This window comes from Saccopteryx leptura, chromosome 1, assembly GCF_036850995.1.
Source record: "Saccopteryx leptura isolate mSacLep1 chromosome 1, mSacLep1_pri_phased_curated, whole genome shotgun sequence".
Lineage (NCBI taxonomy): Eukaryota > Metazoa > Chordata > Mammalia > Chiroptera > Emballonuridae > Saccopteryx > Saccopteryx leptura.
In genome coordinates this window covers 311,271,149-311,298,944 of record NC_089503.1, presented here as the reverse complement: position 1 = coordinate 311,298,944, position 27,796 = coordinate 311,271,149, and the positions used below count along the sequence as shown (strand labels likewise).

General features: G+C 54.4%; 1 protein-coding gene across 3 annotated transcripts; it reads right to left on the bottom strand.

Moving 5' to 3' along the window:
* Window positions 1-108: 108 nt before the first annotated feature.
* SYNGR1 (synaptogyrin 1) lies at window positions 109-27,439 on the bottom strand. 3 transcript variants are annotated; one of them, XM_066358447.1, is made up of 4 exons: window positions 27,148-27,439; window positions 9,973-10,210; window positions 8,409-8,554; window positions 109-3,805 (listed from the first exon to the last, which is right to left on the bottom strand). In XM_066358447.1, the coding sequence occupies exons 1-4, from the start codon at window positions 27,247-27,249 to the stop codon at window positions 3,584-3,586; spliced, it is 708 nt and encodes a 235-aa protein (XP_066214544.1). In that variant the 5' UTR covers window positions 27,250-27,439; the 3' UTR covers window positions 109-3,583. The 3 variants fall into 3 exon arrangements, with proteins under 3 accessions (XP_066214544.1, XP_066214546.1, XP_066214547.1); XM_066358449.1 differs by lacking the exon at window positions 109-3,805 and adding an exon at window positions 6,818-7,134 and having other exon boundaries at window positions 27,148-27,425; XM_066358450.1 differs by lacking the exon at window positions 109-3,805 and adding an exon at window positions 7,141-7,654 and having other exon boundaries at window positions 27,148-27,437.
* Window positions 27,440-27,796: the final 357 nt, after the last annotated feature.

The following is a 27,796-nucleotide window of genomic DNA, read 5'->3' as shown; positions in this document are numbered from 1 at the left end:
TTTACTTTTTACTAAAAAGAGATGAACAAAGCACGTCCCAGGTCAGGGGAGATGGATGGGCAATCCCAAGCCACACTCTTGAACAAAAACACACTGTCACAAGCTGCATGCTGGTGGGTTCTGAGTCTTCACTTTATTAGTCACCAGAAGTCACCACCTTCACTTGGTTCACCACAAATAGACAGATGTCATAAAGGAGGGTGCCATGGGGCCCCTGGATTCCCTCTTGAGAGACTTAACCAGGTGATGGGGGAGTCCAGAGTGGGGACCTGGGATGGGGACCACCGTTCACTGCACACACGCACATACACGGAGATATATTTGTGGAGCCTTATATTATACATCTTATATATAGAAAATATATATATTTATACTATACACAGGCAGTAACGCTGCGGGAGTGGCTGGGGCACCCAGACAAGGGCCATGGGCACCAGGGGATGGGGAGGGTCACATCAAGGGGCAGTGCCAGGAGACAGCTGGACCAGCCCACCCTCCCACAAACTCTTGGGAGGAGTGCTCCCCCTTTGTGATCCTTAGAGAATCAAAAGGGGTCTTGGCCCAAGGTTGGGGGCCCCATGGGTAACAAGTGGGGGCTCTTAGTTACATGGGGGAAGCCTGGACCCTGAAAGTCTGTGAAGATCAAGAATCACCAGGGAAGGTTGGAGGGGGAAGTGAATGCCAGTCTCCTGGGAACTAGTCCCTCAATTGTTACACCCTGGGGTAGACCTAGAGCCACACCCAAGCAGGTGGCCTGTGACTGTGTGGGATGAGTGTCAACTCAGAGGCAGGAGACCTGGATCCTGAATCTTTAGCTCTGTGCTTGACTTTGGACAAGTTACTGTCTTCCTGGCCCAGACTCTTCTGTCTCTAAGGGTCCCTGAAAATCTAAACTTGTGTGGAACCCAGTGTTCCTGGGCTCTCTCTTGTGCTTGATGGGAGGAGGAAACCCAAACTCTGCAAGGTCAGGATGCTGGGGGGGCCTTCTCCAAGGAAAGGCTTAGAAGCAGAGGGAGTAGCAGGGAGGGAAAAGGGGATACTACTGGCTTAAGAGCACAGGCTTTCAGCTTGGGCCCCCCAAGGTGTCCTCAGCCAACAGAAGGAACAGGGCTTCCCCACCAACTTTCCGGCAGACGAGTGGGAGCCTTGGGTCTCACCCATACCCTGCCCTCTGATATCTCTCACCCTGTTTCTCAACTCCTCTGCTTGATGCTGCGATGTCTGGGCTGTACCCAAGAACGAGTGAGATGATTCTGCGACCCCCACTCCTGGCAGGGGTCTTGCAAACTCTCCCAGTCTGGGGTGGCAGGGAGAGTCTGCAGTGAACACCCAGGGGCTGGGTGAAGCTTAAATGTACCCTGCCCTCTGCCCAGCATCACCAGAGCTGGTTGGCGCTCAGGGAGAACGGGTGGGCAGCAGCCTGGGGTCTCCAGGTGCCCATAAGCAGGGGGTGTTTTTGGTGGAAAATCGGTGAAGGGTAGGACCTCTCACAGCCCCTTGCATGGGCACAGAACTTCTGCCAGAAGCACCCCCAACCCGATCGACCCCCTTACCTGCTCCGCAAACCTCTGGTCTGGTATAGCTGGCCAGAAACCATGACCCCAACCTGTCACAACGTGGGCCACCCAGGGGGAGACAACCCTTCCTCAGACATGGAAAAATGCAGTAACAACCCGCCACTGCTCAGCTCTCTGAGGTCCTCGCCCCTCACTGCTGCCCTGTGGGAGGACTTGAACAGACATGAGTTCAGATCCATACCCTACTGCTAACTCACTCCGAGCCTCAGTTTCTCCTTCTGACCGTGATGCTACTTCTCTGCTTAGGAAGTTCCTTCTCCTTCCCCACCTGCTGCGCTGAGTCCTGCCACCCTCAGGACCCTCCTGGGGAGCCTCCACCCACGGTGCACCCTGGTCCTGCTGTGGGCGTGGTGCTCATCTCTGACGGCCTGTCAGCTCCTGATCCCAGCACAGGTGCCCATAACTGCTGGCTGTCATCTGCCTCTTGGGTTTCCTGTGGGCGCATGGGGTGCTGGCGGTGAGAACACCTGGCACCCGCTGACCCATGGTCCCCTTGCCTTGCTCCCTGAGGCTCTGGGGCCCAGGTCTTCCCACATCTCTCCGTCCAGTGTTCAAGGTCTCCCTGTCCCTAAAGGCTCAACGAAGAGCCCATCTTGTAAAACAGCCCCCATCAACCTTCCTTGTACCATGGGGACACCTGACTTTCCTCTACAGCTGTGGCTCCCGGGGCCGACCACGCACCAGGGACTCTGACCATGCATCTTGGAGCAGTTTGTACACAGCAGCAGCTCCCAGGCTGGCTGTGCAAAGCCCAGAGTCCTTGTCCTCTCCACTCAGCCTCCTACAGAGAAAGTGGCCCCAAGGTGGGCCGTCTGGAGTGCCAGGGGAAGGACTTCCATCCCCGTGGCTATGAGAGCCCTTAGGCCCCTGGCTGACCCCAGAAGAGGGAAAGATTAGACAGTGTCCTAGATCAGCTGTTTCCTGGGAGGTCACAATGACAGGAAACCGGGGTATCTGTTGGGTAGTTGTGGTCAAGAAACCTAGTCAGCAAGCCCAGCTCTGCCACTCACCCACTGTGACTCTGGGCCAGCTGCTCCTTCTGGGCCTCCTTATCCTTACCCAGCCCCGGGCAGGGTCTTAGTGAGCCTCTCCTGGAGGCAAGGACAGTGGTCAGTACTTCGGGAGGCCACAGAGGGGGAGCCGAGCTCCCAGGCGGACACACAGAGTGGTATGCAGGGAAACGCCCACCCTGAGAAGGGCCGTCGGGATTTGCAGAGAGGGCCTGGAGGCAGGGCTGTCCCTCTGGGGAAGAGCAGGGGCAGAACAGGCCCCAGCTTGCAGCAGAGTCAGGGTGTCTCATGGATTGAGGTGCCCAAAGCCTCCCAGAGTAACTGGAGCACTGAGCAGCAGAGCCCCAGGCTGGGGTATGGGGGAATGTGGGGACACAGGACAGCAGGTGCCCTGCATCAGGCAGTCTGGGCTTGGCCCCACCTCCACCACTGGCTGCCTGAGTGACCCTGGATGAGTACTCTTGACTTCTCCAGGCCTCAGTTTCTACAACTCCTAGCAGCCCATCCACTTCTAGCAGGGCTATGGTATCATCCTTGGCAGGTGACAACCCCCAGGGTCTTGAGGATGTTCACACTTACCCTGCAACCATACCTAGCATCCATCTCTACCTTTCCCACCATTCCCACCTCTGGCACCAATAGGCCCTCCTGCACATCTCACCTTGCTCCTCTCCAGAGCCCATTTCCCTTTCACACCCCGGGCCAAGCATGGGCTGCATACACACCAGGCGCTCAGTGAATGCTCGGTGACTCGGTGAATGAGGGCAAACACCCAGGCCCCTGCTGGACACACCTGCACACGCATGTACACCTCACCCCTGCCTGCAACAGCTCACTGCCCCATCCCGCCCTGAGCTGCCCTGGACTTCAGTGGAGCTCTGGGAGGCTGATGAGGCGCTAGGCAGGGCAGCCTGGGGGGAAGCAGGGGTCTGGGTGTGGGTAGAGGGGGCAGGGGCGGTGGGGGCTGGGGAGGGGGAGGAGGCGGTCACTACCAGCTCAGTAGCCCTGTGACTGATAGCCCTGGGGCTCGGTGTCGAAGGCGCTGGCCGGCTGCTGGTAGGCGCCACCCATGCCGGTGGGGTCAGGCCCAGTGCTGGGCTCCACGTAGGGGGCGTAAGGCATGCTGGAGTCCTGGCTGGGGTCCATGTAGTCCTGGGAGAAGAGGGCCGAGTCGGCGCCAATCTGGTACCGCTGGAAGGCCAGCACAGCCTGGCCTGCCTGGGGACGAGGGCCGGTGGGGACAAGGATAGGTGGGAGGGGATGGTTAGGGGAGAGACAGACAAGAGCACAGGGTTAGTGGTGGTTAGTGTACCAGACACAGGAACTAGAAGGTTAAATATCCTCAGAGCCCCAAAGACAAACCAAGCTTGACGGGAAGAAAAGCTGTCCTTGCAGCCAGCCCTCGGTAGGCCCAGAACCACACTGTCCAGCCAGAAAGAACTTCAGAAGTCGCCTGCTCCATGTCTCCGAATCCCAGAGGTTATTCTGGGCCACCAAAACTTCTACTCTACATTGTGGAGTGTTAAAACGGCCTGAAACACAGATGTGATAGCTGGAACTCTAGCTGCCACGATGGACCATGAGACCCATGAGCCAAACTGTAGGGAGAGAGGCCTGGGTCACTCAAGACTTCGGGAGCCTCTACACCAGCCTTGGACTCTCTCCAGACCTGGACTTCATTTAAACCACTGTTATTTGTGATTTCAGTCATTTGCTGTAGAACCTAATTCTAAGTGAAACAACTTGGTCTAACAAGTTTGGGAAACTGAGTTAAACAGAGTGAGACAGGTGTCAGGACTGTACGACTTGTCAGGGCCTTGACCATTTAATGTACGCTGGAATCCCCAATGGAGAAATGACAAGCCACATGCACCAACCTTATCTGACCACTGAAGCCCCCTTTTTTCAGTTGGAAAAACTGTCTACAGCATACATGCATAGGTGAGAGACTCTTTTTTGGTAAAAGCAATTATATTGTTATTAAGGACAATGGCATTGACCAAACCGAGCCAGGAAATAAGTTAAATTTGTTATTATAAAAAGTTTGTAGGGGGCCTGACCAGGCGGTGGCGCAGTGGATAAGGCGTCAGACTGGGATGCGGAGGACCCAGGTTCGAGACCCTGAGGTCGCCAGCTTGAGCACGGGATCATCTGGTTTGAGCAAAGCTCACCAGCTTGGACCCAAGGTCACTGGCTCGAGCAAGGGGTTACTTGGTCTGCTGTAGCCCCATGGTCAAGGCACATACGAGAAAGCAATCAATAAACAACTAAGGTGTCGCAACGAAAAAACTAACGATTGATGCTTCTCATCTCTCTCCGTTCCTGTCTGTCCCTATCTATCCCTCTCTCTGACTCTCTCTCTATCTCTGTAAATAAATAAATAAATAAATAAAATAAACTTAAAAAAAATAAAATGGCCAATTTTACAAAAATAAAAAAGAAAAGAAAGAAAAAAGAAAAAAAACGTTTGTAGGTTTCCATTGAAAGTCTCTCCAGAGATCTTTCCAGCCCAGGTGACCTGTCTGCAATGGGAACATGCCAACCTCCTACCCCCTAATTTTCTGAGCTGGGAAGACTGAGACCCAGAGAAGGGAGGCCTCAGGGTAGAGTCAGTGCCAGAACCCAGACCCGAGCACAGACCTTCCAAGGTCAGGGCCCTCCCCAACTCCTTCCCTTTGACCAGCCCCCTGGCAAGGGACCAAATCAACCAGGAACCCAAAGGGCCATCAGGTCAGAGGCAGGTGCTTGGGGTTTAATTCCACGAAGTTCCAGAAGCCCAGTGACTAGGCATTAACTTTCTGTTTCTGTTACGGGAGAGAGCTCTGGGGGACAGCCTTCCTGGGAAGTGGCTGTTTAAAGCTAAGTGTCAGGGGCCCTGGAAAGGCAGGCCTACAGGAGTTGGCTGAGGAAATCAGGTGGGGCCCATGTGTATTTTCTGCCATCTTGGTATGAGGTCCTGGCTGCTGGAGGTTCAGATGCAGGAGCCTGGAGCAGGGAGGGGGAAAGCCTGCCTGGGGTGGTGGTCTGGTCTTCAGCACCCTGTGCCATCAGCAAGCCCACAGGAGCACATGAGAAAGGAATGAGTAAGTCCCTAGGAGAAACAGCTGCAGACCCAGCTTTCCCAGAGGGCTCAGGCTGCACTGCCCGGCTGGTGTCCTGCACGGTGACAGCGCCAGAGCAGCAGATCTCCACGGGCTTTCAGGGCAAGGCCTCGGACTACAGGCACCTCGTGCTAATCCTGTGGGCAGTCCTCTGCCCTCACTGAGTCAAGGCGTCCCTTAGCCATCTCACTCAAGGGGCCGCAATATAGAAGCAAAGGAGGGAAGTGGGCCCCTGTTGGACTGGGGCACAGGGGGGAGCCAGGGAGTTCTGCTCAGAGCCCAGGAATCTGGTGGTCCACCTGGCTCTGCTTCCTCAGATCAGGTACTCTCTCGAGCCTCTCTATCGTGCTGTTAGCAGCCTGCACTTGCATGCCTCCAGAGTCAGGAAGCTCACTCTGTGTGCTCTACTTTGGGGCCTGCTTATGCTGTTACCTCCTCAACTCCTACACAGAGTTGAGGGACAGATGGGCTCTTGCCCAGACAGCTGAGGGCCTCAAGGAGGGAACTTGTGCAGAACCGGAGGCCAAAGTCCTTTGGAAAAACAAGGACTCACCACATGAGAATCACCCCCGAAATCAAGATTGTGGAAGTGTCCTGACTCCTTGTACAGAATTAGTGACTAAAGGAAGGAGTGGATAAATAAATAAATGGATGAACAGATAAATTAATGAGTGGATAAAAGAATGAGGGAATAAATGAAAGAAGAAGAGACTCTATTCTATACATTTATTGAGCATCCGTGCAACAGCCCTGAGAGGCTGGTCCATCCTCACTCCTCAGTCAGGGAATTAGAGAGTAAGAGGTCCTGGCTGCTGGAGTCGCACAGAGTGCAGGGGTCTGCCCAGGGTCACACAGCACATGTGGGCAGAGCCAGGACCTCAGCCAGGCCTCCCTTGGCAGCCAGTCTGCACTGGGTCTATACGATCAGCCTTCATGCCACAGCCATGGGCAGGCTCTCACACTGTGTCCACGGCTCAGCACCCGGGCAGCCCATGTATGGAGCTACCTCCAACCCTGTAACAGCCTTCGGCAGTCCTTTTTGGGGAGATTTTGGTTGTCTGTCTCCCCTACCCAGCCTATGGGCTCCTGTGGCCAGGGATCCCATCTGATTCATCAACTATGCACAAAATAGCTGCTCAAGAAATGTTTACTGAATAAATGGACACATGAATGGACACATGAAAAGTAAACAAAAAAGGCAATGAATAAGTGACAAGTCTTAACTGGCCTCTCAGGCCAGCCTCCCACTGCCCTGGATGCCCTGGCATCCTGGCCGTGCTGGGCAGCAGGCCGCCCCATATCCTCGCCCACAGGGCAGGACACAGGGCTCCCTGCCTCAGGACGCCGGCAGGCCTACGGCTGTGCTGAGGTGGGAAACAGCGTGCTGTATTCCTCCTGGAAGGTAAGGTCCTTGAATCTCCGCACGGCCAGGGCGGCGGTCAGGCTCTGCCAGGAGAAAGTAGGAGTGAGGCCAGCAGGGAAGAGCTGGGAAGGGCAGAGGTGCCAGCAGGGAGACAGCTTCGGTGGGCCAGGGAGGCACCCACTATCTGCCCCTGAAAATCCTAGTGTCCAACCACCCATTCCTCTGTAAGCCCCGCCTCCATCTCAGGGCTTGCTGCTCCCAAACACCTCTCTCCTGGGCCCATGGGCCCCATGTCCAGGCACCTTCTCTGGTCTGAGATACCCTGAGGTCACCTGGTTTTTCCTCCCAGCCTCGAGAACCCAGAGATCTGGAGTGACCGTGGCTAGCCCCCTCTTTCATACTCTAGCTCCCAATATTGCACTGGGGTGAGGGGTCCCACAAGAAAATGAAAAAGAAGTCAACCCAGGGCAGGCCCAGGAGGGTGGGGGCACAGGGGCTCCTGCTTGCAGAAAGCTAGGCCCAGGACTGATGGCAGGCCTGGAGGAGGGCCGTGGGCAGTGAGGGGAGAATCCACGGGACGAGAGCCAGTGTGACCCCAGACATCTGCAGGAAGGAGAGGAGGAGAGAAGAAATGAGCTGAGATGACCTGGAGCCTTACTTCCAGGGGGTCTTGCCTTCATGCTAGTGGGTGCTCAAGACCATGGGGCTCAGAGCCGACAAAGAGCTGCTCTGGCCTGTCCGGTGCAGAGACACGCTCTCTTGACCCACATGCTTAAAAAAAAAAAAAAAAAAAAAAAAAACCTGAGTAAACTGCTAACACATAAAGATCAGATTTCACAAAGAAATTCCGGTTTCTGGCTTCTCTGGACAACAGAAGACCACGTGGCTGCTCTAGGTCCCCACTCAGAACAGGGGCCCAGGAGGGTGCCCTTCTAGTACAGGCATGGACATGCCACCTGGCCGGCTCATGCCCTCCCTTCTCATGTCTTGTCTGCCAGGTGGGCAGCTAAGTCTTGGGGGAGTGACACTGCCCCAAATCCAATCTCCTGAGTTTATAGATGGGAACACAAAGGCCCGGAAAATTAGAGGCAGCCCGAAAGTCTGACCCAGGTCTCCTGACTCCGAGGCCTGGGCTCCTTCCCAGCCTTAGAACATCAAAGCTTTATCTCTTCGTGTAGGCCTCAGCTTTCTGTATGTTAAAGAGGATAGGAAGTACCCACCACAAAGCCACTGTGGTGGGTGCTCTTAACCAAAGCAAAGGTCTGCCATCACCACGTGATTGTCTTCTCTGGCAATGGCAACAGTCTCCTTCCTCAGGAGCAGCCCCAGAGGCTGGCTGGGCAGGCTGTGCACTCACCCACGTGAAGATGGAGAAGAAGGAGAAGGCGATGGCGGCCCGGGCTGCGTCCGTCCCTTCGTTCAGTGGGTTGTCCTTGGGCTTGGAGACCTGCCACTGGTTGGCCAGGTAGCAGAAGCCCACGAACCAGAGGAAGGCCCAGAAGGCTGGGGTGTCCACCAGGGGCAGGGAGGACGGACAGTCCATGTGTGGGAAGAGGGGGAAAGTTGGGAGGAAACAGAAACCAAGGAATAGGCAGAGGTTCAAGAGCACATCTCCCATGCTCCCCCACCCCCAAAGCAGGGGCAGAGAGGGGAGTACAGAGAAGGTGAGGTGAGAACAGAGAGGTCAGTCATATGCACAGCCAGAGACAGATCATGGAAAGGAGCCAGCCAAGGCCCAGGGAGAACCAGGGGCAGTGAGAGGGTGGAAGGGAAAGAAGGAGAGACAGAGAGAAAATCAATCAGCCCAGGCCGGCATTTCTCTAACCTCAGCCAAACACAGATTGCCCAGCTATCCCTGACTGGCCCAATGTCCATCCTGAGGCCTGCAGCTTTCTGGGAGGACACCCCAGACACCCCTTCAGGCCTGACTGTAGCCTCCCAGAGAACTGGGTAGGGGGAAAGTGATGTGGGCTCAAGCCCAGCGGGTCTGAGCGTCTACCCCTAATGTACTTGCAGCCTCACAAAGTCCCTCAGGTCAGTGAGGGTACCTTTGAGACCCAAGGTCTGGGAAGTTCAGCACTGGGAACCTTGTGGTACCACGATCTTCTGTGGTGCTCATGGTCTGTTCAGGAAGGACCAGAGATGCTCAGATACCACAGGTGTGCCCAGTGGATGGGGTATCTAGACCCCAGTCCCTCTAAGAGACACTGCTGGGGAACCTCTGGGCTCTGTGGAACCCCAGCGTGAGAATTATTAGTTTTGTTCTAGTTCCTTCAAGCCTAGGGAATTACACCAGTCACAATCCTGCCAATTCCAGAGCAACCTGCAGCACCCTGAGTGCGTTACACATGGTACCTCATTTAACCCCAGACCTTGCTGCCAGGCTCATCCTAAGAGTCCCAGGCCTGGAAATAGGGAAAGGTCCCTGCCACAGACCTGAGACCACGGCCTAGGCTAATGAGGCCAAGTCTCCCTGACTCTTAACCTCAGCCTCTACCAATGAGATTCTCAAACTCATGGAACAGATGTCAGGTCAGCCCTGCTAAGGCCGTTTCTGAAGGGTAAGGGCAGGAGGCCACCTTGGCTCCCCAGCTCCAGGTTCCGGCCTTCCCCAGGGCACCTACTGTGTGCAGGGCCTTCAGTCACCATGCTGTTTCATTCTGAGGGGGCTTACCAGGGAGGCGGCCACTGAGAGTGGCGATGACTCCCCCGGATGGTGCACTCCCCTCCCCACTGGGGCTGTGGCTGTTCTGAGGTTGCAGGCAGCTCTGGTCCCACCCTGCCCTGTTGCCAGTCATGTGGCCCTATGTCTGTCCCTTCACCGGCCTCACTGATGTGCATGCGGATTAGTGGGCCCCGGGCTGGGACAGCCCCCTGCAGACTGTTGTGTGGAGGGCGTGCCCTCTGGGTGGGGGGCTCACCAGAGACACCGATGTCGGACAGGACGGCTTTCTTGCGGTCCTTTACACTGCTGATCTGTGGAAAGTACACGTCCAGGGCCAAGTAGAGCAGGCAGGTGAGGAAGGTAAGGACGCCCACAGCCACCCCGTAGCTGCAGGCGTTGGGGTTGCGGTTGTAGATGCAGAACTCCTTGCCCTCTGAGGGGGTGTTGAGGTAGCCCTCATTCACAATGGAGCCGAACACCACGATGGAGAACACCTGCGGAGGGCAGGGAGTGGTGAGGGAAGGCACGAGAGGGAGGCAGGCCCCACCGAGCACCTGTCCAGTGTGGGAGGTATGGGGGACTCAGTCTGCTTCCTGCCTTTCTGTGAGCCCTCAATAGCAGGCACTGCAGAGGGCAGGCCCAGAGAGGGAAGGAAATTTGCTTGGGGTCACACAACACAGGGCAGAGTCAATCGCTTCCATCCTCAGCCCCAAACACTGAGGACCCTCTCAATGTAGATATGGCCCACCCGCCACAGACAGGTCTTCAGAGGTCTTCCTGGGCTCTGATACCAAGTTTTCTCTAGGACTGGACCCAGCCTCCCAGGACCAATGGTCTTATGCCTTCCCGGGTGGGGAACTTGCTAACCTTCCATCTCCATCTTGTACACCCCTTCTCTCTACAGAGCCATGAGCTTTTCTGGGGTCTCAGGCCCCGCCCTTCTCTGTTGTCTAGGCCCCGACAAGTGGAAGAAGTAATAAATGAAAAAATTACACCAGTCACAATCCTGCCAATTCCAGAGCAACCTGCAGCACCCTGAGTGCGTTACACATGGTACCTCATTTAACCCTCAACAGGTCTACCTCAGTTTGGTTGGCAACCAGCTAAGGTGGCCCCATGACCCAACCTCCTGGTATTCACACCTGGTGGGCTGGGCCTAGTGACTTGCTACAGAATATGGCAAAAAGTGGTTGGTGGGCTATCACCTCTGCAAGGAGGTACAAAGGCTCTGGTTCTTGGCCCCTCTTGCCTGCTCGCTCTGATGGGAGCAACTGCCATGTTTTGGACGGCCTCATGGAGAGGCCTACCTGGCAGGGAACTGAGGGTGCCCCCAGTCAACAGCCAGAAGGGAATGGGCCTCTCAGTTCAAAAGCCCACAAAGAAGTGGGTCCAACCAGCATCATGTAATTGACCTTGAAAATGGATCCACCCTTAGTTCCGTTAGATGAGCCTATAGCCCTGACTGACACTGAAGGCAGCCTGGGACAGACCCTGAGGTAGTGGCCCCTCGTTAACCAGATTCCTGACCACAGAAACTGTGAGATAACAAGTGTTGTTTTAAGCCACTGCATTTTAGGGTAATTAGTTATGTAGCAATAGCTAACTAATATAAAATCAGTATCATCAGCATTTTGCAGAAGGGCAGTTAAGGTGCAGGTACTGGTTAATGTGCCCAGTGTCACACAACCAGTCGATGGCAGAGCTGGCTTCAAACCCAGACACCTGACTCTAAAGTTCGTGCCTTTTCCTGTCTCTTGCCTTGCCTACCGTGGAACTGTGAGGATGAGGAGGCCCAGACCCACGGACATGCACGTGAAAAGGCAGTGCTTTGGCCAGGAAGATTCACAGCATTCATTTTCCACTCCTCTTTGCTTTGTGCTTCTTCTACCAAAAAGCTATAATTTCAAGACATATTTTCATATTCAGCTGACACTTGGGATGGTTAGTGACGCCGGGGCAGTTGTGAGAAAAAATATAGGAAACAGTATTATTTTTTTTATCTTATCTAAGATTTCTACACTTGACATGGGTTTTATAACACACTGGATATATTAGTGTAGTAGAAATATATATATATATATATATATATAAAACAAGTAAGTCTACATTTAATGGGAGGACTGATTCAAACACTTTTCTTAAAGGCGTGCACGAGACCACTGGTTCATGACTCTGTGCTAAGGATTCTGACTCCCATGTCCATTGGATGAATGGAGAAGCAAGTGCCACTATATCCGTACAATGGAGTATTATCCAGCCATAGAGAACACAGATTTCCCAGCCATCCCTGACTGGCCCAATGCATGCCACAAACAGATGAACTTTAAAACAAGTGAAAAAAAAGCAAAAGAGGCCAAACACAAAAAGTAAATATTACATGATTTATTTTATGAACTGTATCCCTAATATAGACAAAAACTAGACTAGAGGTTAGCAAAGGATGGGGAGGGAAGTATGGGGACTGATTACTTAATGGGTATGGGGTATTTTAGGGGGTAATAAGAAAGTTTTGAAACGAGAGAGAGGTGGTGGTTACACAACATTATGAAAACATTAAACTCCACTGAACTGTATGTATACTTTAAAAGGGTTTGTTGTATGTTATGTAAATTTTTCTGCAATTAAAAGAGAGAAGATTGGCAACGAAGAAATGAAGCTTCTCATCTCTCTCCCTTCCTGTCTCTCTGTCCCTATTTGTCCATCCCTCTGACTCTCTCTCTGTCTCTTTCAAAAAACCCCAACAATATGACCTGTGGTGGCGCAGTGGATAAAGCGTCGACCTGGAAATGCTGAGGTCACCGGTTCGAAACCCTGGGCTTGCCTGGTCAAGGCACATATGGGAGTTGATGCTTCCAGCTCCTCCCCCCTTCTCTCTCTGTCTCTCCCTCTCCTCTCTCAAATGAATAAAAAAAAACAAAAAAAAAAAACAAAAAAAAAAACCCCAACAATATAATTATCTCAATAGAAGCCAAAATAAATTCATACCCATTCATAAAAAAATAAATTAAAAAAAAAAAAAGAGAGAGAGAGAGGATTGTGGGGCCGTGTCCTGGTTCAGCCATGGGCACAGAGGTAGATTGTGAGCCACACGTCCACCTGTCCTGATTTGGGAGGGTAAACATAGTTAGTCCTTCAGATCCGGGCAGGCACCCTGGCTCACAGCCCTGCCCTGTCACAGGGTCTGTGTCTTCACTATCATGAACCAGAGAGGGCAATTTGTACTGTCCCTAATCACAGAGTAAAAAAAACTGAGGTTCAAAAAGAGTTGACAGTGATGTTAGCAGTACAGGCTGAACTTGAACCCAGGTCCACTGACTCAGCCCTGTGCTCTTTTCCACCTGATCAAGCTGACTTTCAGCCTCAGGAGGTGCATCCTGAAGGAGGAGCAGTTATTTCCTGAGACTTGAGGGGTCAGCAAGAAAGCATCAGTGTGGCTGGATCAGACAGTGTGACTGGAGAGCCAGTCTGGTGCTCAGGGGCACAGAGGGGAGAGACAGAAGGTTCTGACTTCAAAGCACTTCCTGAAATACACTCTCCCTGAGGGCTGCTGCCAGAGTGGGGACAAGGGTGGACCCCCTTCCAAAAGCAGGCCGGAGGCGATGGGAGGAGAAGCAAGAGGGCAGAGGTCCCTGTGGAGACAGCAGAGGAGGAACCATTAAGACAGGTCCCTCTCAGAGGAGAGAAGGAGGGAGTCCCTGGAGAGACCAGGAGGACAGTGTGGAAGGCCACATTCCCCCACGAGGATAAGGAGCAAGATCAAAACACCCTCCGCAGGACAGGGCAGGGCGGGAGGAGGAGGCTTCACGCCAGCTCCCTGCTGCCTGCCCTCAGGCCTCTGGACCCCCACCCTGCAAGGGTAGGGGAATGCTCATTTCAGGCAGGACAGAAAGGGCGAAGGCCGAATGTGAGAGAAGGCCGAGGCTGAGTATGACCAGGGTGCTGGGACTGGAGAGGTATGCAGGGGAAGAGGGGCAAGGCCTGGAGGGCCACAGTGGGGGCACGGAATTGAAATGCAGTCAGAAGTCACAGGGGGTTGACAAGATCTGGTTCTGCGGATCATGGACCTCCCCGCCCCCACCCCACCACCACCACAGCACAATGGTCCCATAAGCGGTTCCCCACTGCCTCCTGCTCATGATTTCAGCCAAGAGGCTGAGGAGTGATTCCCACTGCCTTCTGGGTGCAATTCAAGCTTCCAGGGTGGGTGGCGAAGGCCTCACCTGCTCACGCCCAGGTCCTTTCCACTGCCTATTCCGTGGAAGCCAGTTTCCATGCCACACGTCCTGAGCTGTAACTGACTTTCCCGCATATATTCCAAGGAGGTCGAGTGAGCTGCCAGGTGGCCCTTCTGCTGGGCATGTGCTATCCGACCTGACTGCTCTGTACCCACAGGGCCCCTTGCGTCCTAGGCCATGGAGGTCTCATTTGGAGGCCCGAGGACTGGGGCTTGCCACCAGTTGTTCATTCACTCAAAAATATTTTCTGATCACACAGTAGGTCAGGGGTCCCCAAACTTTTTACACAGGGGGCCAGTTCACTGTCCCTCAGACCATTGGAGGGCCGGACTATAAAAAAACTATGAACAAATCCCTATGCACACTGCACATATCTTATTTTAAAGTAAAAAAACAAAACGGGAACAAATACAATATTTAAAATAAAGAACAAGTAAATTTAAATCAACAAACTGACCAGTATTTCAATGGGAACTATGCTACTCTACTCTCGCTGACCACCAATGAAAGAGGTGCCCCTTCCGGAAGTGCGGTGGGGGCCAGATAAACGGCCTTAGGGGGCCGCATGCGGCCCGCGGGCTGTAGTTTGGGGACCCCTGCAGTAGGTGCCAGGCCCTGTGCAAGAGGAGGTGGCAAAGCCTGTTCTCATCAAGAGAGACAAACAGTAAACTAATAAATATTATATGTAGGTAAGTACTGACAAGAGTCCTAAAAATGCATAAAGCAGGGCCAGAGGGGCCGGACTAGGTGATTGGGGCGAGGGGTTCTGATGAAGTGACCTTTGAGCAGAAGACCAACATTCCAAGAAGTAACCCAAAGGCCCTGGGGCACAAATAAGCTTGTGACTTAAAGAGGCATATGGTAGCTGAAGCACAGTCAGTAAGGTGAGATGACAGGCAGGTAGGGGTTGGCTCCCACTGCCTTGAGGGGTAGGGTGAACTCAGGAGCCACTTCAGCCTTATGAGCAAGTTAGTGACTTGATCTGACTTAGGTTTGAAAAGAATTACCCTGGCTGTGATGGAGAAAAAAAAGACTGTTGGAGCAAAGGTGAAGCGGCGCCCAGATGAGTGATGAGGGAGCTGAGCTGGTGTGGGCAGTGGTGATGTAAGAAGTGGTGGGGTGCTGAGTGTATTCTGAAGGTGAAGCCATCAGAACCTGCTGACATGTCCGCCGTGGGGAGTGAGGGGAGGAGTGGAGAGCAGGTTGGGGCGGGGATGGGCGTGATGACAAGCAGGAACGGCGGTGTGCGTGTCAGGTCTTCTGCTGGCTGCAGGGCTGGGCCAGGCCCGACAGTCTACAGATAGAGAAATTGAGGCTTGGGGAAGGGAAGAAACGTTGCCAAGGATACACAGTCAGCCCCTTTCGGTCTCCCAAACTCCCTCCAGGATCCTGAGCCCCCATTTAATGTCTCCATTTAGCTGACATCTCCTCACCCCGAGTGAGGACAGGGCATGGGCCTCCATTTCTGTTCCTCAGCCACTTCCAGGCCAATCAGGATAACGGGGTGGGGGTGGGGGGTTGCCTCAGACCCCACTGTGTGGCTCCGAATTAACTCCACATGGTTCATGCACTTATTCTCATTCTACAGCTGCTTCCCAGGTCATATGGTTAGGGTGAATCCACTCTCAAACCCGAGTTTCTAAATCCAAGCTGGCGCCCTGCAGCCTCCGAGGTGACTTGCTAGGGCCAGATCTGCAGGGACAGCAAGGAGCACACAGAACAGCCACTGAAGAACCGGAAATTAAGCCAGAATGAAATTCTATACTGTGCGGCAGAGGCATGAGAACTCATCCTAACAAGCAGGTTGCTGCAGGGCCAGGAGACAGGCCGCGGAAGCAGGAGGGTAGAGGGCGGGCGGCCTAGGGGAGGACCAGACAGGCTGCTGCTCACTGGCAGGCGCAGGAGAAACCATCTTCCTTTGAGCTACAGAAAAATGCGAAAATAGAAAACAAAAAACCCCTAAACAAAAAAAACCACCAAGGTAAACGGGCCAAGGCTCTTTGTGGGTTTTTTGGGTTTTGTGGGGGTTTTTTTTTGCCATCTTTATAATCCAATCCTGGGTCTTTTTAAAAATGGATTCCAGATGGCACTTGGAGCAGAGCTGTGTCAAACTCAGAAAAACAAATCAGAAGGAATTTTAGAATCTCGGAATTTCAGGATTGGACTACTGGATTCGGCTACCAACAGAAACAGAGAAGTGCCCCCTTCCTTCCCCCCAGCGGCTCCCCTTCCCCACCCCCACTCAGCCCTCCCAGAGGGCTGGGGCTGGCACTGGTTGATAATTTCGCACTTGCTGTTAGCACCTCCCCAAATGCCTTTCCCCACATTTTTCATTTTTCAAATAGGAGCAAACTCCTTCTCACCCTTCAAAACCCTACTGGGAGGTGATGACTCCTTGCTACCTTCTGCGACACCCTCCTTCCCAGTCACTCACTCTCTCTGACCTTGACCCTGCACACACTCCTCAAGACTGACTTACCAGCCTGTCTCCCCCATGAGACCACGACAGCCCACAGCCCGCACCAAGGGGAGTGCCTGACAAAAATTATCTCCTTTAATCCTCACCAAAACCTCTAAAGATAAAATAAACCTAAAAACACCCCCAGCCCGTTTCAGAGAGGGAAGCTGAGGCTCAGAGAGGCCTTGACCTGGCCGGCCCAAAGCAGGTGGGCCGGGCACCGGGCCTCCTGCCCAGGCCTGTCCCTCAGCCCCACTCCTGAACGGGAGCCAAGCCTCTGAAGGAGCGAATTCCAGATCCCGAACTCTAGGATCAGCATGAGACCCATGAGGGACATCTGCTGTCCCAAGCTACCTGCTGTCTGGGGCCATGTCACCACCCCACAGTGCGGAGGCGGGGCAGGCCCGCCTTACTCCACCAGCTGTAGTCAGAGCTGGCAGGCTGTGTGGACACTGCCGGACACTGGGCTAACCCAGGCTCGGGGGTGAGCTGAGCCCAGCCAGTGTGGGGTGCAGAGGCCACTGCTGTTCGCCTAGAAATTCCCAGAAGCTTGGCTTTAAACATCTTCAGGCATATGCTAAGTTTTCCCCCAGATAAGCTGTAGAGATGAGGTCTGAGTCCCACAGCCCTCTGGGCCTGCCAGCTCCTAATGGCACCATCTATCACCCTGCACAGAGACATCTGTTCTTAAGTCCAAGTGGCTGGGAGGAGTCCCTGGTCCTTACACCGTGCTACAGGCAGCCAGCAAGCTGGCCTGCTCACCGGCTCTCCCCTTTGTAGTCTCAACTGTGGCCTACTTCCAGGCAGGCGGCAACGTCACTTGCCTAACCCAACACAACCTCCTCAATGGTGTCCCTGCCTCCTCCAAGCCTAACTCACCAGCTCCTCTCCTGGCTGAGGGCAAAGTCCCTCCTCCATGCAGGCTCTCAGATCCCGTTTGGGCTGCTGGTCTCTGCTGCAGCACCCCAATGACCTCAATCTGCCCTAATCCTGGCTCCCACCCAGCTGCTCAGACCCCAAACTGGGCTCATCATCCTCAGACACATCCAATCTGGCATCAAGCCTACTGCTTCACGCCCCCCCCCCCCCAATAACTCAAATTACTCCACACTCCCACACTGGTCCAGGCCAACACTGCTTCTTGCCAGGCCGTGACAGCAGCTTCCCAGTCTGGGCGTCCACTCCCGCCCTCTGCATTGTCCTCTTTATAGTAGTTGGAAGGATCTCTTTAAACCTAAGTCAGACCATGTCATCCTCCCCTGCCCCCCAATCAGAATCCTTTCCTACCACTCCCTCTCTTCTGGGTGCCTTCCAAGCTTATTCCTGCCTCCGAGACTTTGCACTTTGCAAATTTTTTTGGCTATTTATTGGTTCACTTGTTGGGTGTACCTCTAATCCCAGAGCCAGAGGGAGAATCAGAAAGGCTTTGAGGGGAGCAAACAGTAAACCTGATAGATGGACAGAGGCACAGGCAGCACAGAAGTCTGGAGAAATGAGCTTTCTCCCATTGGCATCCCTGGCTTGTGCCCACACCTGTGACCACGGGGAGCTCACTCACTCCCTTACAAGGGGGCTGCTGAGTCCAGCTGAACCTGCCTTCCTGCCAATGTCCCCTCCACAATCCTCCATCCTGTGTCCTGAGAATCCAGGGAAAGGCTAAGTGAAGAAAGGAACCACCATGCTTTTGAAGGATGAGTCAGGCTGCCAAAGGCCTTCCTTCACGGCAATGGGGCCCTGTCTTCCCCACGGTCATGTGAGGAAACGGCTGAAGCCAAGACAGAGGCATGTGACGGGCACTGGGCAGCCACTTGGCTTCCTGAAGAGCCTCATGCAGAGCCTCCAGGCTGAGCCAGGGTGGGTGGGGCACCTGGGTGGGTGGGGCATCCGGGGTCCCTTCTCTCCTCCCCGACCAGGCACCACGTTCTGCAGCCTTGGATGTAACCTGCTGGGGATTAAGCCATAATCTTCCCATAAGCTGTCCTGTCTGACTCTCAGCGGTGGGGGTGGGGAACGGGCTCTGTTGGGCAGGGGCCTGACGAGCAATCCCGTCCTCAAAGTGCTGAGACTCAGCCAGGTTGATCTGAAGGACCTCTCTTCTCTCCACACTGTCCCCATCCTCACCCTCCTGTGACGTAACATGGGAGCCAGTAGCCATTATTATTAGAAAGGGGGAAACTGAGACCCAGAGAGGGGCCCCAGGCTCACACTTGGTGGCAGAATTATCCGGATGCCCACTTTATAATCTAAATCCCAGGTCTTGCTATCTCTGCCTTCTTCAAGATGAGGAGCAGGTCTGAGGTAGTGAGCAATGCCACCCCAGAAAGAGGTTTTAACACCAACCAAGTGTGGCCAGGCCCTCCCAGGCAGGACCTCTGTGTACCTCCAACTGACAGGCAGGGAAAACAAGGCTCTGTGAGGTCCCTCCCCTGGTAAGAAGGATAAACCACCCAGTGCTGTCTGCTCTTCCTTACCTCAATGCCTGCCTCTGCCCTGCCAACCCCTATATGCCTGACATTGGTCCCGTTTCTCTCCCTCTGTGAAAATTCCAGGTCTTCAGAGATAATGTGGTCCCAGGCCCTGCCTCACATTCTAGAAGAGAAGACAGACAGAGGGGGAGAAGCCCTCTGCTTTGAGAGTTCTCACAGCTGGTCACACAGAGCGAAAGGGAAGGGGGAGGACAAAGCAAGTTTGGAGGAATCCTGGAAGGCTTTAAGGGGGAGGGGATATTTGAGTTGGGCCTTTAAGGCTGCGTGGGAGACCTGAATAGGGATGGTGGGTTGAAGGACAGAGCAGTGCGTTTCACAATGTAGTTCACCCACATGTGGAGTCCTTACGAGGTGCCAGGCGTGGTCCAGCACTGGGGATGGGTCAGGGGTATAACAGACACGGACCCCGCAGCCTCGCACTGCTCTCCTGCACCTCTCAATCTTTACCAGACCTCTGCATCTGCTGGGAACTCTTTGCCACTACTCTCCCAACGGGCCCCGCCCCTCTCATGTCAACTGTACTGTCACCTCCCACCCCTGACCCGAGTGAGTGTCCCCTCACTCTAGGACTCATGCTCCTCCATTTTAACTGGTTTCTCCATCCCATCAGCCTCACTGAGGAGCCGATACCCAGCATATCTTGACGTGTATGCTGAATAGAAGATGAGAGGTTGTCTGCATCCTGAAGCTTCCGGGCCCAATGGAGGACATACAGACCGCTCACAGCCTGCTAGATGTGCCTGAGAGATCCATTAATAACCATCAGCCACAGGATTTGGGAACGTGAAGGTCACAGGCGATGGAGAACCGGGGGAGAAAGCCTGGCAAGGTGCATGTAAGAAAAGAACCGGAGGAGAAACAGTGCAGATGGTGACTGCAGACAAACCTTCGAAAGGACACGAGAAATGGGCCAGGGGATGGAAATGACACACCTGTAAGGTGACGGGAAAGAGCCAGCGTGGGGAGGGCAAAACAGAGGGTGGAGGAGAGGGAGGGAGGGAGGGAGGGAGGGAGGGAGGGAGAAAGGGAGCCAGTGGTGTCCCTGAGTAGGTGACAGGCCAGGGTCCGGTGAGAGGGAGGACCACTTGGCTGAGGGTGGCACCCAGCAGGAGGGTCAGTGGCTCAGAGGTCCCAGGCCCAAGGACCTCTAGAATCAGGGTAGGCGAGAGAGAGAGAGCTGGGGAGACAGAAGGGGTGGCAAGAGGCAGCCACCAGTGTGTGTGCCTCTACAGCAGAGGATGGCCAGGCCTAGGGTCCACGTGGCGAGAGTGGCTGAGGCAGGTGAGAACAGATTGTGGGAGGAGGGAAGGCCAAGGAAGCGAGAGGCCCAGGCGTGAGAAGAATCATGACAGCGGACACTACAGTGACCAGGAATGAAGATGGGGTGGTGCTGGAGAGAGCAGCCACCAAGTCTGGGCATCTGGAGGGAGAGGGGAAAGTAACCCAGGGCTGGCTTACGATAAGGGAAGAGGCTGATCCTGGACCATCATGAGAATCAAGGCTGAGGAGAATGGTCTGGAAGCAGCCTCAGGAGACAGAAGGGCCCTGCCCACTTCCAGGCCCAGCAGAGGGAGGGGAAGAGAAAGACCAGCTCCCACTGAGAGGGCTGCTAAGAAAGCAGGTCCGGGGAGGGCCAGGGATACTCACAATTAGGGATGTTCAGATGGTGCTGAAGACTCAGGGACATGGGCCACATCCACATGCCACTCACCCGTAAGTTATTTGAGAAGCTCAGGGTTTTTGAAAAGCTCAGGGTTGTTGAGATTCCTGGACGACAACGGTCTAACAATCAGGGTCTGAGGACCTGTCCCAGTCAGACAGCTTCCTGGAAGTCCTCCTTTCCCCACAGCCTCCTCGCTTGCAAAGGGGAGCTGAGTGACAGTCCATGCCTGGAGGGAAGGCTGCCCCAAAACACAGGGCACAGCTGCCCTGCCAGGCTCCACTGTCACTGCTCTGCTCATACGCACGAACCTGGGCCCAGGCCCCTGCTGCAGGGCCCCACAAAGCACTGCGGGCAGGGGCACAGAGGTTCTTGTTGTCACTTCTTTAGAGACCAACCAGCCCAAACATTCCTAATCGGAAATCCGCTAGGAGCAAGAGTGGAGTGAGTGTGGAAAGGTTGGGAACCATCAACCCAATTTGGATTACCTTTTTCCAATCCAACAGATGAGGAAACTGAGTTCCAGAGAGCATGGCATCTTGCTCAGATGAACTGCCAGGCAGGGTCAGAGTGGGTGTAGAAAGTGGCCCTGGGCACTTCCCAGTGTCCTGCCCTGCTTCCCTTCCCCTGGACAGACGCTGGTTCTTCGTGGGTATGCAGTATGGCTCCTTCACCAGTGCTGCCATCTGTCCTCTCCCGTTCCTCCCCTCCTCCTGGTTTTATTTATTGACTTTTTAGAGAGAGAGGAGTGAGAGAGAGAGACAGAGAGAGAGAGAAGGGGGAGGAGCAGGAAGCATCAACTCCCATATGTGCCTTGACCAGGCAAGCCCAAGGTTTCGAACCGGCAACCTCAGTGTTCCAGGTCGACGCTTTATCCCACTGAGCCACCACAGGTCAGGCCCTCCTCCTCCTGGTTTTAACTCCTCCTGTGCCCTTCCTCCCCCAGCCTTCTTTCTTTCTCTCTAGGCTCAGGCCTGCCTAACAGCTTTGCACAAGCAGACTCTTGTGGCTGGGGACTCCCCAAAGCAGAAAGCAGGGGTCATGTCCTCAAAACCAGTGAGGGCTGTGATCCCAACAACTCCATTTAAGCTTCTCACCTAAAATCGGGGCTACAAAACCCACTTTGACCAGGATCTCATGTGCCTACGAGGAGCAGACTGTATGTTCATTTCTTTTTTTTTTTTAATAATTTTTTTAAATTCATTTTAGAAAGGAGAGAGAGAGGGGAAGAGAGAGAGAGGAGAGAGAGAAGGGGGGGAGGAGCTGGAAGCATCAACTCCCATATGTGCCTTGACCAGGCAAGCCCAGGGTTTTGAACCGGCGACCTCAGCATTTCCAGGTCGACGCTTTATCCATTGCGCCACCACAGGTCAGGCCATGTATGTTCATTTCTAAAACCTTCACCTCTGCCCCAAACCCAGGCACTGCAATCCCATGTTACAGAGGAGGTAATGGAGGCTCAGAGGCCAGGGTTTTCCCAAGGTCCCATTCTGGGGGTCCTGCTCTTGTAGACAAACTCTCCCAGGGTCCTCAAGCTCTTGCACTGCTCCTGCACACAGAAAATGCCAAGACACCTGGCAGAATCCTAACGGCCAACATTTCCTGAAAACCAACTTGTGTCTGACCCAACCTTATACCTGAGAGATGGACCAGCCGAAGGCTTAGCCACTGGCAGGCAAAGAGGCAAGGAAGGTTCCAATACTGTCAGCGATAAACACCAAAGCAGCACTGGCCCTACCTACATGGACCTTGCTCTCTGAGTAAGTGACAGGGATGTGACCAGTGCTGGGAGAGGACAGGCTAGAGAAGACCACACATTTCATCCCAGGACACCTGCCCCACAGCCCTATTCAAGCCATGCTTCCATAAGGTAGCCACAGGGAGCTTCTGAAACACACCTCTTCTCTGCCTAAAACCCCTCTCTGTGACTCTCTATGGCCCTCAGATAAAGTTCAGCTTGCATATCTAACACCTGAGGCCCTTCCTGAGCTGTCTACCCCTACCTGCCCCTCTAGCCTTTTGACTCATCACTCTCACTCATATACCTGGGGACCCTAAGAATTCACCATCACTTCTAAAATCCACTCAGACTTTGTGTACATTCTGTTCCTTCTACCTGAAATACCCCTGATCAGAGTCAGCTCAGGTGTCACCTCCCCTTGAAAGCCCTCCATGCCTCTACCCTGCAGAGATACTCCTGAGCTACGCCCCACTGGATCTCCTTGTAGCATCCCAAGCCTCCTGGATGGTGCTTGTCGACTCAATTCTGTTCTCATTGGACTGAGGGCATCTCTGGTGCATCACACAGGCCAGCACTGACAGGGGCTTGGTATATGTGGAAGGAATGAATGGAGGCCAGAGCTGGCCAGGGGCTCTGTCTGCACCTGGACCCCTTTCACCTACCCTTCTGATGTATGACATGGGCATGCAATCTGGTTGGGAGCTGAGGCAAGGGGTCTTGTCTTGAAGCTGCTGCATTTGCAAAGCATGGTCAGCTTGTATACTTAGTGTTCACTTGAGATGATTAAGGGGACTGATACAAAAGAGGGTGTAAAATCTCCCCCCTTAAACCACCCCTTGGTGCCACTGCGACTCAGACAGGGAAGCCATGGGGAATACATGGAATGATGACCCTGCAGACCACGTGCAAATTGTGGCTCTGACAGTCTGAGCCTTGAGCCAGTACACTAGACCCCTCATCCTGTACCTAGCCTCTGTCTTCCGGGGCTGGGAGGAGGGATGACATACATCCTACGTACAGAATCCTGGATGTTACAACCAATGCCCTTAAGACATCAACCCTGAAAGTGGCAAAATTTCAAACAGTTTATTGTTTTATTTTGCTAAAACAGAGCATTAATTTAAAAAAACCCCTCTCCTCTACCAGCACCAATATTCTTCTCCAACAGATCATATCCACTCTCTGAAAGAGACTACAAATTCTAAATAGAAGGTCCTTTACATCAGATCAGTTAGTTCCTTGCTGTAACTCCCTTTGTCCCACTCAGCTCCAGTAGAAAGGAGTCACAGGTGGCAGTTACGGATCAGGGCACCTCTGACCTAGCCTGGGCCTCCTCGTTCAGAGGGGGAGACTGAGGCATGGGGGGTGGGCACAGCTGGTGCCTGTAGGAGTAGGAAGTGGCAACAGAGCTGGCCCCCTGCAAGCACAGTCCCATCCTCCCCCAACCTAGGTCAGAGGCAACAAGCAGCTCTGGGCTTGCCTTTGGACACTGTCCCAACTCAGCCATCCCCTCCTCACCTAGGGCAGGATCTGCCAGAGGACTCACCAGCTCTCTTCCCCACCTTTAACCAATGGGATCAATTCCTCTATTCTTGCTGTGAGCGATTACACTGACAAGTGTGGGGGTGCAGGAGGTAGCACAGAGGTAGAGGGGAGCCGAGAAAGCTCCAGTCAAGAGACTAGGGGAGTCCTGGCCCTGGCCGGTTGGCTCAGTGGTAGAGCACCGGCCTGGCATGCAGGAGTCCCAGGTTTGATTCCCGGCCAGGGCACACAGGAGAAGCGCCCATCTGCTTCTCCACCCCTCCCCCTCTCCTTCCTCTCTGTCTCTCTTCCCCTCCCACAACCAAGGCTCCATTGGAGCAAAGTTGGCCCAGGCACTGAGGATGACTCCATGGCCTCTGCCTCAGGCGCTAGAATGGCCCTGGTTGCAACAGAGCAATGCCCCAGATGGGCAGAGCATCGCCCCCTGGTGGGCGTGCCGGGTGGATCCCGGTAGGACGCATGTGGGAGTGTGTCTGACTGCCTCCCCATTTCCAACTTCAGAAAAAAAAAAAGGAGAGACAGAGACTAGGGAGGTCCTAAGACCTGCCCTTGCCCCAACAAGGCTTGGGGGCTCAGGTTCCAAAGTGGGTTCAGGTTTCATGAGGCCCTGAAGCTTATATGATTTGGGGGCCCTCTTTTAGAAAAAAGAAACAGAAAAAGATTTTTTTTGTTTTTACAAATTTTATGAAATTACAAGCCCACTGCACACATTGCTGGGCCCCTCCAGGACTGTGGAAGGAGTCTATGTGAATGTGACATAGGAGTCCCGGACAGAGAAACCATTCAGCTGAGTATCTGAGACTGGGCGGGGGGGGGGGCTCCCAGGCTGTGAGACATGCAGTACAAAGGCTGGGAAGGTCCCACAGACCAGGATGAACTGGCCCCCTGGCCCTGGAGCCCAGGCTTCCTTAGTGATGGCAAAGCTTCCTGCCAGCCTACCAGACACCCCCCCAAACACACACATACACCACGTGCCGAGGTAGTGAGAGGGTGAAGGGTATGCTCCCCAACATGTTAATGCATCAGCATACCACTTATTTTTGAAAAAGACTGAGGGGAGACAGCAGCCCTCCTTAAGTGATGGGATCTCACATGATTTTTTCCCCCAATTTTTCTTTACTGTGGTAAAATACACATAACGTAAAACTTACCACCTTAACCATTTTTAAGTGTACAGTTCAGTGGTATTAAGCACATTTATACTGTTGTGCAACCATCACAAGCAACTTCTATATTTCCCAATAACTGGTTTTACAATCAGAAAAAACCTATGTATATGTATTTCTTTTCATTGAATTTACTGGGGTGACACTGAAAAAAAATTATAAAGGTAAAAAGCCTAGGAGGCTGGAAGGGCAGGAAGATCTGGGTGCAAATTCTCCATTTGCCACTTACATGCGGAGTAACCACGGGCTTCTCTGAGCCTCAGTTTCTTCAAATGTGACACAGGCTGTTGGGGGAACTAGCTGGGTAATTGTGACAGTTACCCTGCATATAGGTATTCTACCAAAGTTACTTTTTCTTCCTCTTGCCTGAAATGTCTTCCCCACACCCCAATGTGCATATATACATGTGAACACTCCTCATCTTTTCAGGCCCAAAGTAACACCACTTTCTCCATGAAGGCTCTCTAACTTCCCGGGGAAGGCAGGGAGACCCCTCTCCTGGCTCACTCCACAGTGGGACTGAGGATACAGTGGGACCAAGGGCTGCGTCTGAGTCATGCTGCCTTCCCTCAGGGCCCTGCAGACTCAATAAAGCTTTGCCAAATGAAGCCATCACAGGCAGAAGTGACCCAAGCAGACAAACTGCCCCCACCCCCGCACAAAGCCAGTCATTTCACCCTCCCAGGCCAACGAGACCCAGAAGCCAGCAGAGGGGAGCAATGCACACAGGCAACCCCCAACCAGGCAGGTAGACTCAGAGCTCTACCTTTGCCAAGGGCCTGTCAGGTGTTTGGGGGAGCTGGAGGCTGGCACAGATAAATGGATTCAGTGCCACAAACCCTCATGGACCCAAAGGCTAACAGAACAGGGCTTCCCTGCCCTCACAGAGCTCCCATATGCTGGGTACCCTCCCTGTAACACCAGGAGGTTTTAATGGTTTAAGACCCTAAAAAATAGCTCTATCAGACCATAATAGGGCCCTGCAAATCCAGGAAATAGAGGGAGCTTGAGCACCCCAAGGCCTCAGCTGGCTTTAAGTGTAGCCTCCTGGAGTCACTAACGGTGCTACTGACTAGTGTCTCCAATCGAGCTCCAATCTAGCACCTTCTAGTCTGGGTGCACAGGAATTTGCCCCAGGCCAGAAGCAAGACCCTCTAGTGAGGGTGTCTGGGCAATGGCCAGCCAACCCTCAGGAGCCCAGACACTTCCCAGAGCACAGCAGGCTTTCTTTCCCAGGGGTGCTACCGGGCCATGTGAACCCCTTTTTTGGTCCCATTCTCCTCTCCTCCACCTCTGGTCTGAACAGGGACCCCACTCAGCCCTCTGCACTGGGGTGTTCTGCCCCCACCAGGCTGGAGTCCAAATCAGGTCTTTCTGTTTTTCACTGGGGGGAGGGGACCTCTCCCGAGGCTCCAACCCACAGGCATCCAGGTGTATGTATGTTGGTGGCAGCACTGAAGGGGGACTCAAGAAGGCTCCTCCCATCTCTTTACACATCGGGAAACTGAGGTATGAGTGAAGAGGTTATGCTCCCACCTCAGAATTTAATTCCTAATTTCCCGTAAACATTTCTTGGGCGGTTTCCAGCCCAAGGTCACGCTGTGAAGAGGCAGTTCCAAGGCGGAAGCCTGGTATCTGGCTCCCGACTCATTGCTCCACACTGTCCCCACTAAGCCACAAAAACCAGATCCCCTATCCTCTCCTCCTTGAACGTCCACCGCAGGCGCGGCGTGCACGCTCTGACCCACCCCCCAAAAGGCCACCTGAAACCCGGGCTCCGTCCCCACGGTCGCCGGTCCGCCCGGGCTGCCGCGCGCAACCCGAGCCGCGGGCTGCAGGGCTGCGGCCTGGAGGTCACGGCGCTGGCGGGCGGGGGAGGGGGACAGGAGCGCACCAACTGGGGGCGCCGGGAAGCAAGGCCCGGGGAGCGGCAACCGGCGCCCCTCGCGAGCGTCGAGACCCCCGCCCACCGGGCCGGACGGAGAGAAGGACGGGCACCAGCACCCCGCAGGACTGCTCCCGCCGGCCGCCGCGGCCCTGCCCGGGGTCCGGTGGGGTTGGGGTCCACCCGGGCGCGCCGCTCTCGCCCTCGTCTGCGCCCCACCCCACCCCCGGCCCGGCCGGGCCACCCAGCCGTCCTTACCCAAGACACGACGCGCAGGATGGTGTGTGGCTGCCGAACCAGGGTGTGAGGGTCGAAGGCGCCCCCGGCTTTACCCGCTCCGTACGCACCCCCTTCCATCATGCCTGCACCCGCACGGTGCCCCCCGTTCGGCGCGCGCCGTCGGGCCGTGCGCGTGCGCGACGCCCCCGCCCCGTCCCCTGCTCGCGGGGCCCGGCGCCGGGCCTGGCCCAGGGCTCCCGCGAGGGGGCGTTGTGCGCCGAGGGCGTGGGCGGGCTGCGCGCGCCCTGGTGCGCCCCCGTGTCTGCTGCAGACCCTGCGGAGGGTGCGCTTGTCGCTAGCGTGGTGACCTCTTTGCGAAGTTGGGGGTTGGGAGAGGAAAGTGTGTGTAATAAACGCAGGACGTGTCCCCGCTGCAGGTCTACCTGGCTGCCCTGCCCCCATCACAGCCGCTCCAAGCCTAAGGCTCTGGCTGAAACCATCTTCGTTATTTATTGGCAGTCGCTCTGTCTACCTCCAATATAGCGCGAGGGCAGGGGCAGTGTTTGTCCTCCTCAGAGGATGCTCAGCACACAGTGGGTGCCGCATGATATCGCGAATGAATAAATGAACTACGGCTGAATAAGCCTTCTCTCAGAGCCCCCCAAAGCACAACCCAATCCCCTGAAGG

Bases quoted from the DNA above. Each gene is read 5' to 3' on its own strand.
- SYNGR1 (XM_066358447.1), bottom strand. From the start codon at position 27,249: ATGATGGAAGGGGGTGCGTACGGAGCGGGTAAAGCCGGGGGCGCCTTC. The intron at 10,211-27,147 runs GTAAGGACGGCT...TGCCCTCCGCAG, and splicing joins TCCTGCGCGTCGTGTCTTGG to GTGTTCTCCATCGTGGTGTT. The intron at 8,555-9,972 runs GTGAGCCCCCCA...TGGACACCCCAG, and splicing joins GTCCGACATCGGTGTCTCTG to CCTTCTGGGCCTTCCTCTGG.